Consider the following 14,263-nt stretch of genomic DNA (forward strand, 5'->3'; position numbering starts at 1 on the left):
TACAGCCCTTCTGCACAGAAAAAATGTATTCAGCTGAGCCCCAAAATTGTGAAGGAAATGAATCAGTGAAGCATAAGTGGCATATTTAATTACTATTCAGTGCGTTGCACGGAGACAATGATGGCTGCTGCGAGTCTCATGGCCGTCTATCAGACATGTAAGCAGACATTCACTTCTCAGCTATGATTTCAATTCAGCTTCCAAGTTGCACTTCTATGATTAAAAGAGTAATGTCCTCGTGAGAACAGAAGAATGAAGGCTGTCTTTATAAGTGTCGATGCTGACTTGATTTGACTCGCTTCACTTTTTAGGAGACCTTTATTTCAGAGTTAAGACAAGGTTAGAGGTTAAGCTGTAAAAGTAAGCAAAAGTTTATCCAGTTATAACAAAACAGGCTCAACAGGGTGTCTCTTTGTGTCCAAACTGCAAGCAGAATCAGAAGCACAAGAGGAGCATCAAAGCATTCAAGGGCATAGCATGTGACACAGTATGTGACAGCTATTTCTATCCTTTCAGAGACCATGAGATGATCTGGCATTTCATGCCAATCACTTGTGACTAATTTCTTCTCCTTCATGTACCTTGTCTGTCAACTAGATTAAAAAGTCGGGGATTAGATGTAATTGGATTACAGTGAAGTGATTACTTAGACCTGCTGGTGTAATCAGTTACAGTTACTGAAAGCAGAGTACATGTAGTGGTTACCCATGTGGGAAAAACTAGATAAAGGATCAAATATACACACTGCTTTCTAGCTCTTTAGCTAGCCCATCTTAATCATTACACGGTATTATTATGAACTAATCAATATTTTTAATCAGTCACTTCTGATTAATGCCCTCCTTTGTGCACCCTGTTAGCCAGCGAGGCTAGGAGTCAGATGACATGTAAGAGGTACTGAGAAGCAATTTCTCATGCTTGTTACTCAAAGCAGTGATTTCAGATGTCTTGGAAGGAATTTTAATGCCTGTAAAGGATGAATACACAGTTCATGCTCATGATGTTATTTAAATGTATATATGTGCTTAGCACCTGTGAAATTTTCACGTCTGCTGGGCTGACACAACGCACTCAAAAATCTAATGGATGCCCCATATATGAAAATGACAGCTATAGATTACATGTCAGTGCAGATCTCTCATCAGCTGCCAGAAGCATATGTACGTGCATAATGCATGTATTTCAAAATGCCTGTTTCCTTTCCATCTACAGCCAGCGCCCTCTGATGACGAGGAGAATCTTCCAGTATGGAATGTGTTAAAAATATTTAATCTGATAATTAACAAATGTTGATTAATGAAATTCTCTGTATCCCACCTTTTGGTTTTATTTCCCGTAGCACCATCTGTTTAACAGTAAAAACATATAAAATCACACAATATAAAACACATTTTTTTAAGGTAGTATAGACTTACAAGCAGGGGCGATTCTAGGATTAGAGCTTTGGGGGTGCTGAGCACCCAGAGAGCTGCCCAGCCAGGCAAGATAAACTTTACACGTCACGATGAGACTTCTTCCCTGTCTCTGTCGGTCCCTGCATCCTTAAATGTCTCCAGTTGTCCCGAGTTCTCTATAACTGTCTCTTTGGTGCATTTAAACCCCTGTTCCTCCCTGTCCTCATCGTCTGTTGTCTTAGTCTCCATTATCAGTCATCATAACTTTACCATCTCTGTGCAAGTCTGCAAATTTCTTTATTAAATCATAAGATTCTTAAATTCAACAAGTCTCTCTGTGCCTGGGTCCTCGTCTCAAAACATGACATCACTGTTTTGTACATTTTAACACAATTTAATCCCCACATTTGTGAAAGAAAAACAAAACACTTTTTTAAAAAGTCTGTAACAAAACCATCAAATCTGATAAAGTTTATTTAAATGCTGCAAAAGAAGAATGGATTGGAATAAAAAAAATACATATCCTAACCTTAATTACCAGGGGAGAAAAATGAATGATGCTCATAGTGAGTAAAAAGTAAACTGACTGCATTTTTTGGACAGAGATTCACTTTTAATGTGTATGTATAATATAATACAGATACATAAAAAATACTCCCAAAACAAAATAAATTATTACAAATAAATTATTACAAAATATTAATAAAAAACTATAAAATGGAGGCAACTTTGCCTGTGGTAGAATGTATACAATGTATGAAAAAATCTTTACTGCAGATACTAATTTGACTAATTTAATAATACTAATTTTGTGTTGTAAGATTTACGAGTTTCATGCTTTCATAGTGGTGCTTGGGAGAGCTTGACATTTTATCAGGTGGTACACACTGTAAAAAGTTTGAGAAACACTGATAAGTGTATGTGTGCTTTTGGAAAACATTTAAAGCTGCTGTACAGAATCTTTGAAACAAGCTAGCTTAAAACATTTTTAGAATATAAACAGAGCACTCTGCTTCTCTTTACAGCTCCTCACTCCACCAGGGCTGTTTGGCACTTTCTGATAGTGTGCAAATGTGATATACTTATTGCGGCAGTCATACAGACAACTGGACGGTCCAAAAGTTGGCCTACCTATTACTGGCTGAGGTTTTAGTAGAGTTGTGGCTGAACCACATAAAAATATATCATTAATTTTAATCTCCCCAATCAATGATAATGTTATGTTGGAATGTTGTTAAAGAGGGTCAAAAATGTTTCAACCCAGTTTGTTTTGTAGATTCTGTATAGCAGCTTTAATGTAGGGTAGGGAGAAAACAACTTCCAGATTGTATGAGTAAAATCAGGTTTTTTCTCTTTGTCAGTTTAACAGTTTCTGTTTTGCCTGTCACTGTTCCCTGTCTTTTTTCTTACCTGGTTCTTCCTGACCTTGTACTTTCTCCTCATATTCCCCTCTCCCTCTTTGGACTGGCAATCATACACAAATAGACTGTATACAGTTAGATGGAAAATTACATTAATATGAAAACAATGCTATTAAGATCACTAACAAAAAGTCCTCTTTCAGTGTACTTTCAACCAAAAGGCAAATAACCAAACCACATGAACATCTAATAAAAGATATAAATATTGAAACACTGATCCAACGTTATTCTTGATTGACGGATCATTTGATTTTACACTTTTACCTGAATGTGGCTCCTTTTTTTTTTTTTTTGATAAAACGTCCTTATATCCATTATGAACCTGGCTGTCTCTCTGTACACACACACACACACACACACACACACACACACACACACACACACACACAACAATAGTTATAAGGTTAATGGACATCCAGTCAGTTAGCATCCATTTCAAACAGGACAGTGGTAACAACAGCAGGCTACGGACAATTTTAAGTTTTAGATTTTCAATAGGCTGTATACATTTCAATGGGAGCAACAGGACGGTCAAATGTCACTGATTTTACTACAGAGTAGGACCATTGACTGTAGAAACAGTCAATGAGTAGGACGGTTTGTAGGGTAGCAAAGATCGTCGGGAAACACGTTTTCAACACTGCAGGTTACCTGGGTGTAATGTTTTTCAGCTAAACAGAAACATGGTCTGACTCCTACCTAACTATATAAAGAGTTACTGAAGGTTAAATGCAGCGAATATGTCCTGTTTTAAGCCAGGTACACACACCTCCGCTCCGCTGCGTCTCAGCCACCATCGCTCTGGCAGCAAGGCGAGCTGGAACAAACCATTTTGGGAGGGGGGGGGGATTATCTCTACTGTTGTTGTTAAAATGTTACGTCTCAAACAAGTACAATACTGTATTCTTTTTATATTTTTAGTAGTGTGTCACACAAACAGCAAATACTGTCAAAAAAAAGTAAGAAATCTTTGGGGGTGCTTTGATTCATTTTGGGGGCGCTTCAGCACGATTTCACCCCCAAAATGGGCTAAAATCGCCCCTGCTTACAAGTGCATGACTCTCACTTATCTTTAATCACATTCACAGAGAGTACCTGGCCTCCCAATAAGATTAGAAGATTCAACTAACCTATATTAAAAACCAGTGTAAAATTTTAAGGACTTTTGTTTCCTCCAAGCTAAACATTTTTAAGTCTGCCTCCCTTTCTCACCGTTTAGCTGATGCTCTTCTACAAAAATTGGCCAAACACGAAGGTTGAGATTTTTTTTAAGCGAGTCACGTGACCACAGTGCAGCTACAGCAGTCTTGATTGGTCCAAGAGGCAACATGTTTTGGTGCTCTCTTCCGTCTTTCTAGCGGAATAGTAAATAGTAATTACACCGATAATAATTAAAGTAACACCAACATCTGCTGGGTCGGCCTGTCTTACGCACCAGGACTACAAATGGACGAGGACTACAAAAGCTTAGCTTCCGTCCGCCGGACTTTACACTCTCACAGAGTCGATCAGTAACCTACACGGTGATAAGGACTGTGTTTGAAATAGCTGAAGCAGGAGCAGTCCCGCTGTGTTTTGTGTAACCTTTGTTCACCGGAACAATTGTCATAATGGCTTTCCACCAACTTTGCACTTTTGAAACTTTTCAGCAGGTCTCGGGGCGCTACGGTTATGGAGAAAACTTCAGAGACGTGATCGAGCAGGAGTTCACGCGGATTAAAGGTAATGATTGTGCTCAGTCCTGAGCAGCAGCTGTAGTGACGGAACCGCTGGCTGTAAACCGTTGCTTCTCCTCTGTTGTAAACAGGGATAACATACCTGGATCATGCAGCAGCTACTTTGTATCCCGAGTCTGTGCTTAAGGACTACTGCCGGGACATTACAAGCAATCTGTACGGTGAGACAAGTCACATAAAATCCCACCAAGTGTTACTGCTATGTGGTTATTTTTCATTGAGCCATGAAATTTAAAAGTATCTCCTTTTTGTCCCCCCCCCCCAAAATAGGAAACCCCCACAGCCACAACCCCAGCAGCAGACTCACACATGACACGGTGGACCGGGTCAGGTACAGGTAAAGTCTGTGCATGCTCTCAAAAGCCTTAATAATGGGCCAGCAACTCCTTCAGTTGGTACTTTGCTGGAATAAATGAGTGAAAACATTTTCTTACAGGGTATTGCAGCATTTTAACACCACCCCTGAGGAGTACTCTGTGATTTTCACTTCTGGTTGTACAGCCGCTCTTAAATTAGTGGCTGAGAGCTTTCCCTGGAGGTCGCACACAGAGAGCCAAGCAGGGAGTCACTTCTGCTACCTCACTGACAGCCATACCTCTGTAGTTGGCATGAGAGGACTGACTTCTAGCCGGGGGGTGGTTACCCAGCCTGTCTCCCCGCAGGAATTGGAAAACAGAGCAAAGGATGAAGCTCAAGTTGAAGATGTTATTTGCCAGACACCGCACCTCTTCTGCTACCCAGCACAGAGCAACTTCTCAGGGAGGAAGTATCCCCTTAGCCATGTGAAAGGCATCCAGGCGAGACGCCTTTACCCAGCGTGCGCCCACCAAGGCCGCTGGTTTGTGTTGCTCGATGCAGCCTGTTATGTCAGTTGTTCGCCTCTAAGCCTACAGGACTGCCCTGCTGATTTCATTCCCATCTCTTTCTACAAGATATTTGGCTTCCCCACAGGTCTGGGGGCGCTTCTTGTCCGTAACGATGCAGCAGACATACTAAAAAAGACTTATTTCGGAGGAGGCACAGCAGCAGCTTACCTTTCCGGAGAAGATTATTATGTACAGGCGGCAAATATTTCTGACAGGTAAAACATTCTTACAGCCCATCGAACGCCAGATAGTCTCTGAGAACTCACTGTTGTGAGCATCTGTATTCGAAACACAATGTTTTCTCTCTCCCTGATAAAGATTTGAAGATGGCACTGTCTCCTTCTTGGACATCATTGGCTTAAATCACGCATTTGAAGCTCTTTACAGAATCACAGGTACTGTTGCCAGAGCATGGCGATTCATTCAATCTGTTGTTTAATAGCGAAATCATGATGCGTATGCGGGTTGTTTAGAATCTGCCTCAGGTTAAAAACAACAGCCCTCAACCTTCGTTTATTTCTTTTTCCCTTCAGGGGGCATGCACAACATCCAGCAGCACACGTTCGGCCTGGCACGATACACTTACATGCTGCTGTCAAGTCTTTGCCATGGCAACGGGAGACCAGTGGCTCACATATACACCGAAGGCCAGTTTGACAGTCCAATCACACAGGGTGCAGTCCTGAACTTCAACCTAATGGATTCAAATGGGCAGATAATTGGCTATTCGCAGGTGCATGTGGAAAACAGAATTTACTTCTATTTCATAAGAGTCTAATAATTGTGTGTTTATGTAAAGGAGGTGAAATAATTTCGTTCACTCACAGGTCGACAGAATGGCCAACCTGTACAATATTCACGTGCGCACGGGTTGCTTCTGCAACACGGGGGCATGTCAGTCCTTCCTCGGGATCACCAATCAGCGGGTGAAGAGGAACCTGCAGGTGAGAGATGAAAGAATGAGAAAATTGTCAAAGTCTGTTAAGGGCATGCGTAGGTAGAATGAAACGTCTCTCTCTCTCTTTCTCTCTTCAAGGCCGGCCACGTCTGTGGAGACAACATCGACATAGTGGATGGCCAGCCGACCGGATCTGTTCGAGTGTCCTTCGGCTACATGTCAACATTTGAAGACTGTCAAAAGTTCCTGAACTTTGTGGCCGAGTGCTTCGTAGAGAAACCCGTCACAGTAGACCAAGAGAGGCTACAGGAGTTAAAAAGAGCTGTTGCAGCATCAGAGGACTCCAATAAATCTCCTTCAATCAAAATTACTAATGGAGAAGTATATAAAGGAGATGAAAAGAAGCCCACAGAAGCATCACTGAAGGGATTTCAACTGAGAGACTCAAACAGCCATGGGGAGGCTTATACTCTGACCAACATATACATCTATCCTATCAAATCTTGTGGAGCGTATGAGGTTTGAGAACAGCCCAGTCTTATCTCTCGTCTTTCTTTTCTAACCTTTTTCTCTTCTCCCCCTTCTTCCACTCTACCTGTTTTGATTTGAGTCTGCTCTTCATGCAGGTCCACGACTGGCCGGTGGGCCCGCTGGGTTTACTGTATGACAGAGGCTGGATGGTGGTGAATGGAAACGGCGTTTGCCTGAGTCAGAAGAGGGAGCCACGTTTATGCCTCATTCGCCCCCAAGTCCACATTCGCTCCAACAAATTGCTCCTGCAGGCACCAGGTCAGACACTCAGTCCATGGCTCACTGGGAATACATTTTTAAAATATATATCTAAATTTCAGTTAGTCCGATTTTTGTGCTGTAAACTTCAAAGAGGATTTTTGTTTTGTTTTTTCTTCAATCGCCCTACAGGGATGGATACCATTTCTGTTCCCCTGGAAAACAACAATCATTCGCACACGAGGGTGTGTCACAGCAAAGTTTGTGGTGACAGGTGAGCTGGCAGCGTTTGAGACATCCAAAAAGCATGAGCTGCAGGAAATATTGTGACACATGTCATTTGTTCTTTGTTTTCCTCTCGTGTCAACGCTCTCCCTACCTGCGTGGTTCTTTATGCTACCCCTTCTTTGTGGATGGCATTATAAGGCCTTCCTCTCCCAGCTTCTTATGAAATTCCTGCTGCTTACCATTTTTAGGGGAAAACAAACAATGGAGCAGGAGATGATATTAATCTCCTCTGACAGATCCCCACATGACGAGTCACAAGCTTTAAAAAAAAAGCCATTCACCCAGTGATTCTCCGATTAGATGTCGCAGCAAATAGTAAGCAGCATCAAAACTCTGTAGATTTCCCCCGGGGGTCTCCTGAATATAATCTTCCTCCTTCCCCAAGGGTGGAGACTGTCGACTTTGGGGATGAGGCTGCATCATGGCTTTCAGACTTCCTTGGACAGCCGTGCCGCCTGATAAAACAAAGGCCTGATTTCACCCGAGAAATGAAGAAAAGGCCTAGTGAAGGTACCAGTACAAGCGTTTCACCTGTTTTGCTTCGCCTTTCTCTGTTTACTCTAGATTTATGTGGAATACAGTGCACGAGCAGTGTGACCTTGCATTCAGTAATGCTGGCAACATCTTTTTCTGTGACACTGCTTAAGAGCGTCAGATTGTAATCCGAAAGAGTGTGAAAACGCTGCGTATGCCTGGGATTCTCAGCCAAGGATGTGAATCCCTCATTTAGACTGGAACATGCGATTTGATTAAAAAAAATCACACCTACTGAGCAAACATTCACACCTGATTCCTTTTGCACTTCGCAGTGTGTGAAAACTATTAATAAGGGAGCAGAAAACATGCCCCATTATGTTCATTTCATCCTCTATATTTTCTTTTGGGCTCCACTAGAGTAGCTTTGGATGACTCAGAGTTCAAAACAATCCTTATTTATCTTATACCTAGCTTGTGTGCAGCCACTCTGACACAAGCCATTTTAGCTAATTCACTCTCCCAGCCTTAAGCCAGCTTTTTTCTGATTGGCTGTTCCATTGTAAACACAAGATATGTATATTTAAAGTGCTTATCTAAAAATAGTGCGTACCTGATTAATGAGTTAAATGTAACAACTCAATGGCTTAAAACTGTATACTTATATTTTGTACAATAGTACAACGAAATTGTAGTACTGTCCCGTGTCAGCACTAACATAAAGGCAAGCAAAACACAATAAATAAATGCATAAAGTGCATCAAGTTCAGTTGTTATGGTTAATATGACTTTATAAAAGTGAACTTAATCTGGTATGGAGAGTCCAGGATTTTAATGGAAAGCCTGTGCTACAAACTGGAGATAAGGGATTTGAAAGCTCTGGACATTTAGAGTCCAGGGAGAATCTAAGCATGGATTATACCAGGAAATACTTACTTATAAGTGACGTAAATTTCCCCATCAGATGGTGAACTTGAGGCTCTGTGCGGACCTCAGAGTCACTCCCACTTTGTTATGAACAAATGGACTTGTGGCTGCTACCACTGGCCTGACTTATGCTCCTTGAAGATGAATGCACACAAATCCAGACACCACATTTCTTCTTATCGTACCACTTTGAAAGAGTATGATGAGAGGAGCCATGTGAAGTCGGTGCCCTTGTACTGCAGTCTCTTTTGAGCTTGTCTGAAACTACAGCAAATTAGGACATCTCGGCCTCGCCTGTGCAGATGCCGATCGTTCTTTGTTTTGAAATCTGCCTTTTGCAAGTCTCCAGATTATCCTGGCGTTTAGTATATATTTCTGACATCTTTCATTTCCCAAACTCCAGAGTGCATAGCTTTACAACTTTTTTATTTGTATCCTAACTAAGCAACAAGGCCAAGGGATGTAAGCACATAAGGGCCAAAAGCTGCCGTTCCCAGAGTGGCCTTGAGGCTTACTCCAAAAGTGAGTAAAAGCCTGTAGACTCCAATGTTAAAATGCCCAAATTTATACACATAAAAGCTGCGAAATATAATTTTGATCTCTATGGTTAGATCTCACTTAATAACAACAGTACAACTATATGACAACTACACAGTGTGTGATTTTCTAAACAACTCATCCATTTGGATACTAGAAAGGCTTTAAGTTGTAAGACATGGCTGCCTTGATAGATGAAACAGGAATCTGTAGGCGATCATTGTTTGGCCTCACCTACACTATGTTATGTGACTGAAATGGGCTCTTCAGTTATGTTTGTGATATATATGTACAGGGTAGGCCATTTATATGGATACACCATAATAACATGGGAATGATTAGTGATATTAAAGTCCTGTTTGTGGCACATTAGTATATGTGAGGGGGCAAACTCCTCAAGATGGGTGGTGACCATGGTGGCCATTTAGAAGTCGGCCATCTTGGATACAACTTTTGTTTTTTCAATAGGAAGAGGGCCATGTGACACATCAAACTTATTGGTAATGTCACAAGAAAAACAATGGTGTGCTTGGTTTCAACGTAACTTTATTCTTTCATGAGTTATTTACAAGTTTCTCTTTGATCACAGCCATTGACATGTCGAAGAGGTTAGCACGTGAGGAGTGGATCGAAATTGTGTTGATAGCTGGTGAACGCAGTAACCGGGTCATTGCAGCAGATTTCAATGCAAGACACCCTACGAGACCACCCATCTCCCATGCTACAGTTAGCAAACTGCTTGCTAAGTTTCGTGAAACTGGTTCAGTGTTGGATTTGCCAAAATGTGGACGCAAGAAAACTGTCACTAATGAAGAAACATCAGTGGCTGTCCTAGCTTCATTCAGCAAGAGCCCACAGCGTAGCACTCGCCGCATGTCACTGGAGAGTGGCATTAGTCGAACATCCCTTCGGCGGATATTAGCTACTCACAAATGGCACCCTTACAAACTCCAGCTACTGCAGCATCTCAACGAGGATGACCCAGATCGGCGCACAGAATTTGCAGAATGGGCAAAACAAAAATTGGAACAGGACCCTCAGTTCACGCAGAAGATTTTGTTCAGTGATGAGGCAAACTTTTATGTGAATGGTGAAGTTAACAAACAAAACCACCGCTATTGGTCTGACACTAACCCACATTGGATGGATCCTCCAAGACTGTTGGAACAACAAAAGTGATGGTTTGGTGTGGTATATGGGGTACAACGATAGTGGGTCCATTCTTCATCAATGGAAACCTCAAGGCCACTGGATATTTGAAATTGCTACATGATGATGTGTTTTCCTCTTTATGCACTGAAGCTGGCACGCCCCTGAGTTTTTCCAGCAAGATGGTGCACCACCACATTATGGGTGCCAGGTCCGAGCATTCCTAGATGAACAGTTTCCTGGAAAGTGGATTGGTCGTCAGGGCCAGTTGAATGGCCCCAAGGTCTCCTGATCTGACCCCTTAGACTTTTATCTTTGGGGTCATCTGAAGGCAATTGTCTATGGTGTGAAGATACGAGATGTGCAGCACCTGAAACTACGGATACTGGATGCCTGTGCTGCCATTTCTCCTGCGGTGTTGCTATCAGTGTGTGAAGAGTGGGAGAAGAGGGTTGCATTGACAATCCAACACAATGGGCAGCACATTGAACACATTTTATAAGTGGTCAGAAACTTGTAAATAACTCATGAAAGAATAAAGTTACGTTGAAACCAAGCACACCATTGTTTTTCTTGTGACATTACCAATAAGTTTGATGTGTCACATGGCTCTCTTCCTATACTAATGTGCCACAAACAGGACTTTAATGTCACCAACCATTCCCATTTTATTATGGTGTATCCATGTAAATGGCCCACCCTGTATATATATATGTGTGTATATATATATATATATACATAGATAGATAGATAGATAGATAGATAGATAGATTTTCTGTATAGTGCAAACTATCCAAAAAAATTGCATGTGCATAAAATAAAGTGCATTTGTGTTTTCCACCACTATAGTTTATGCAGCTTGCTAAATTAGCTTGCTGAGTCACTACTGATTTAAAAAAAAAATCAATAATAGCATTAATAAAGCACCGAGTCAAGAAAACAATGGCTGAATCCATCAGTTTATGGTCTAATCCAGTGTACAGTACCACTGCTGATTATGTCTTTAGGAACGTTATAATCTCAGGTTATTGTCCATTTTCTGTAGAGCACTAAGAAACTTGTTGCAGCTGTTTTCACAGCCTGAGTAAATTTCCTCATATCGAGTGAAATTTCACTCGAATCTTTAATATTTGTAAGTGTGTTAGGCCATAACTGGCAATTTGACAAATAAACACTCAGAGAGCAATTCTCCAGTCTGAAAAACTAACTCTTGCTTCAGTATAATATTTTTTGACAAGTTTTATTTACTAGACAACTTCCGTCATAATATTTAATCAATAGCTATTTCCTTTTAATTTAAAAAACAAATATGTATTTATTGTGGTATAACCATCTCATTTTTTGTGGCTGCTCTTTCTCTGCTACAGTTTCTGCAGCTGTCACTTCCTTGTACATTCTCTGATATTTTTTTAAGAATATTTCAAGGACACAGTGATAGAAGATTTCATCCATGTAACCCAACAAAACATTTTGTGTGTTGAATTGTGAGTGTGCATTTTGATGTGTGCCAAGATTCACTTACATTTTCCAAACGCTGTATTTCAGTAAAATCTCAATTACCAGACTTTTTTAAACGACAGTGTTAATGAAAATGTTTTCCTCAGCTCACTGTGCTAATATGAAGTTGTTCCCTTCTAGCTGCCACCTCCACATCGCTCTCCCTGGTAAATGAAGCTCAGTATCTCATGATCAACCGTGCCAGCGTGGAGCTCATTCAGAACCTAATGAGCAGCAGGTTTGAACACATGGCATGTTATTCAAAATACACATGGCTCCAGTGAAATATTCAGGATGCGTCGATGTCTGTACATTTGCATCACAGTGGGTCATTTACACAGCAAGGCAAACTAACATGCAATTTCCACATTTGCTTTCTCAGGCAGGACGATTCTGAGGGTGATCAGCTCCTTGACACACAGAGTGTCATTAGCCGCTTCCGGGCCAATTTAGTCATCGCTGGTGTCGAACCGTTTGAGGAGGATAATTGGTCACACTTGATTATTGGCAGTACTCAATTCATGGTGAGCTGACACTTTGAGATAAATGATGAAATCTTCAACTGCGGATTTGTCCAAAATGAATATGCTCCCTCTGTCTAACCTGAAGGTTGCAGGACATTGTGGAAGATGTCACATGGTTGGAATAGACCAAGACACAGGAAGCAAAACAAAAGAGCCGCTAATGTCTCTGTCTGCTTACCGCAGCGGGAAGGTCAGTCAAAAGCATTTACTGCACCTACATGTAGATGCTTTGTGTGGTTGTGTGTTTGTTTGTGTGTGTGGCAACTCAGACTCTCTGTTATTTTGTGGTTTTTAGGTGACCTTTGGTGTTTACCTGACCCATCAGCTAACAGAGGGCTCCACCGCAGCAGCCAATGTCCTCTCTGTCGGTTCCCTCATACAGCCCAAGCCAAACAGTTCTTAAAGCAGTCGTCTGCAACATCCTCTTAATTTATTTCAGTGACATCTCTGGTCCTAAGAGGCCATTTCTCTGCTGTGCATCCTAAATATCACCTGTCAAACACTGACAGAGTTACTGGAGACGTTGCTCTTTTTCTTTGTATAACCGGAGTGGTCCTCTCAAGTGTCCTTTTCATGCCACATCATTCAGGCTTTCAGATCGTTGTGATGGAAAATGTATGACATTTGGGGATTTTTTTTAATGTAAAGAAGATGTGAAATAAAAAAAAAACTGCTGTCACAACTAACTTAGATGTTGAGCAAATGCATTGCAAGGAGGGTTTTTTTTTTCTCATGGAAATGCGCACAATTACAAACCAATTCCAGAAAGGTTGGTGTGCTGTGTAAAAGGTAAATAAAAAACAGAATGCAATCCCTGTCACTTTAAACCAACTTTGTCTTCAATGGCTGTTCCTTCCACAGAAAAGAAATGAAAGTGGCTTGTGCTCACAGGCACAGCTGAATGCTTTAGATGACCACATTAATGGAGCCAAGAGTAGAAAAAAATGACTGAAAAGCAATGTTTAGATCCCTATGAAGCCCCAGCTTTTGGCTCATAGAGCATACACCCACCTCATTATTTGAAACTTTGGCCGTGTGTAATATGAGCATCCACCATCCTAGCAATTTTTCATTTCAATAACTGTCATAAGCCTTTGAATCATGGAGTGTCCGTTTCTTCATCTCAGAGTCAACTTTCACTAAGACAGCAACTGGAGACTCCCAAATGCTCTTCAGAGAGGTGTGATGGCTTAGTGACAATACACACTGAACTATTTTGATGCATGCGTAATGATGTGCAGTAACAGCAGCCCGAGTCTTTATGTATTTTGATTCAGTTCAGTTGTATTTATACAGTGCCAGTCAACAACAACGACTTTCACTGCAAGAGCAAGGTTTGACCAGAGAACCCTACAACACAGCACAGAGAACTCTTACTCAGAGGTGGTTGTGCTCCAGCGTAGCTGAGGTAATCCTACAACTTAATACAAGGTGTGGGATCACTTTAGGCCTCATTACATTTAGTCTCCCTCATCATCATTATCATTCATGTGATGCAGAGCTTGAAAATATGCATATAGAAATAATGATAAAGTCAAAATGCGCCAATAATTGTGCACGCTGTGTGGTTTCAATGTGTTATCTGATCCATAACATGTCAAGCTTGATGCATTAATCCCAGCTCATATTAACCCTCCAGACAGTTCTTTGTGAAGGTTTTCCCCATGAAGGTTTTTATTGCCATTTCCTCCTAAACACACCACCGATGTGACTGCTGCCAAAAATCTAAAACATATTTCTTGTAGTATAGAAACCTCCCAGACTGTCGGTGAGGGTGCACTAGTGTTTTTGGTGTGGATTTGCTTGCAAATCTCTTTCTTTTC

At 41.3% G+C, this 14,263-nt stretch overlaps 1 protein-coding gene across 4 annotated transcripts; it reads left to right on the forward strand.

The window, feature by feature from the left end:
- Positions 1 to 4,104: 4,104 nt before the first annotated feature.
- On the forward strand, positions 4,105 to 13,267 carry mocos (molybdenum cofactor sulfurase). Of its 4 annotated transcripts, none has more exons than XM_031737901.2 (15): positions 4,107 to 4,537; positions 4,623 to 4,712; positions 4,822 to 4,888; positions 4,988 to 5,632; positions 5,736 to 5,812; positions 5,951 to 6,150; positions 6,245 to 6,361; positions 6,454 to 6,834; positions 6,942 to 7,104; positions 7,237 to 7,318; positions 7,718 to 7,842; positions 12,058 to 12,154; positions 12,299 to 12,440; positions 12,526 to 12,630; positions 12,736 to 13,267. In XM_031737901.2, the coding sequence occupies exons 1-15, from the start codon at positions 4,426 to 4,428 to the stop codon at positions 12,841 to 12,843; spliced, it is 2,511 nt and encodes an 836-aa protein (XP_031593761.1). In that variant the 5' UTR covers positions 4,107 to 4,425; the 3' UTR covers positions 12,844 to 13,267. The 4 variants fall into 4 exon arrangements, with proteins under 4 accessions (XP_031593762.1, XP_031593761.1, XP_039477969.1 ...); XM_039622035.1 differs by having other exon boundaries at positions 4,822 to 4,882; XM_039622036.1 differs by having other exon boundaries at positions 4,486 to 4,537; positions 4,623 to 4,707.
- The last annotated feature ends 996 nt before the right edge of the window (positions 13,268 to 14,263 follow it).

This window comes from Oreochromis aureus, linkage group 13 (assembly GCF_013358895.1).
Source record: "Oreochromis aureus strain Israel breed Guangdong linkage group 13, ZZ_aureus, whole genome shotgun sequence".
NCBI classification, from domain to species: Eukaryota; Metazoa; Chordata; class Actinopteri; order Cichliformes; family Cichlidae; genus Oreochromis; species Oreochromis aureus.

Excerpts from the sequence above, each read along its gene's own strand:
- mocos (XM_031737901.2), top strand. The coding sequence starts at position 4,426 with ATGGCTTTCCACCAACTTTGCACTTTTGAAACTTTTCAGCAGGTCTCG. Across the intron at positions 4,889-4,987 it reads GTGGACCGGGTCAGGTACAG|GGTATTGCAGCATTTTAACA; the intron begins GTAAAGTCTGTG and ends ATTTTCTTACAG. Across the intron at positions 5,633-5,735 it reads GCGGCAAATATTTCTGACAG|ATTTGAAGATGGCACTGTCT; the intron begins GTAAAACATTCT and ends TCCCTGATAAAG.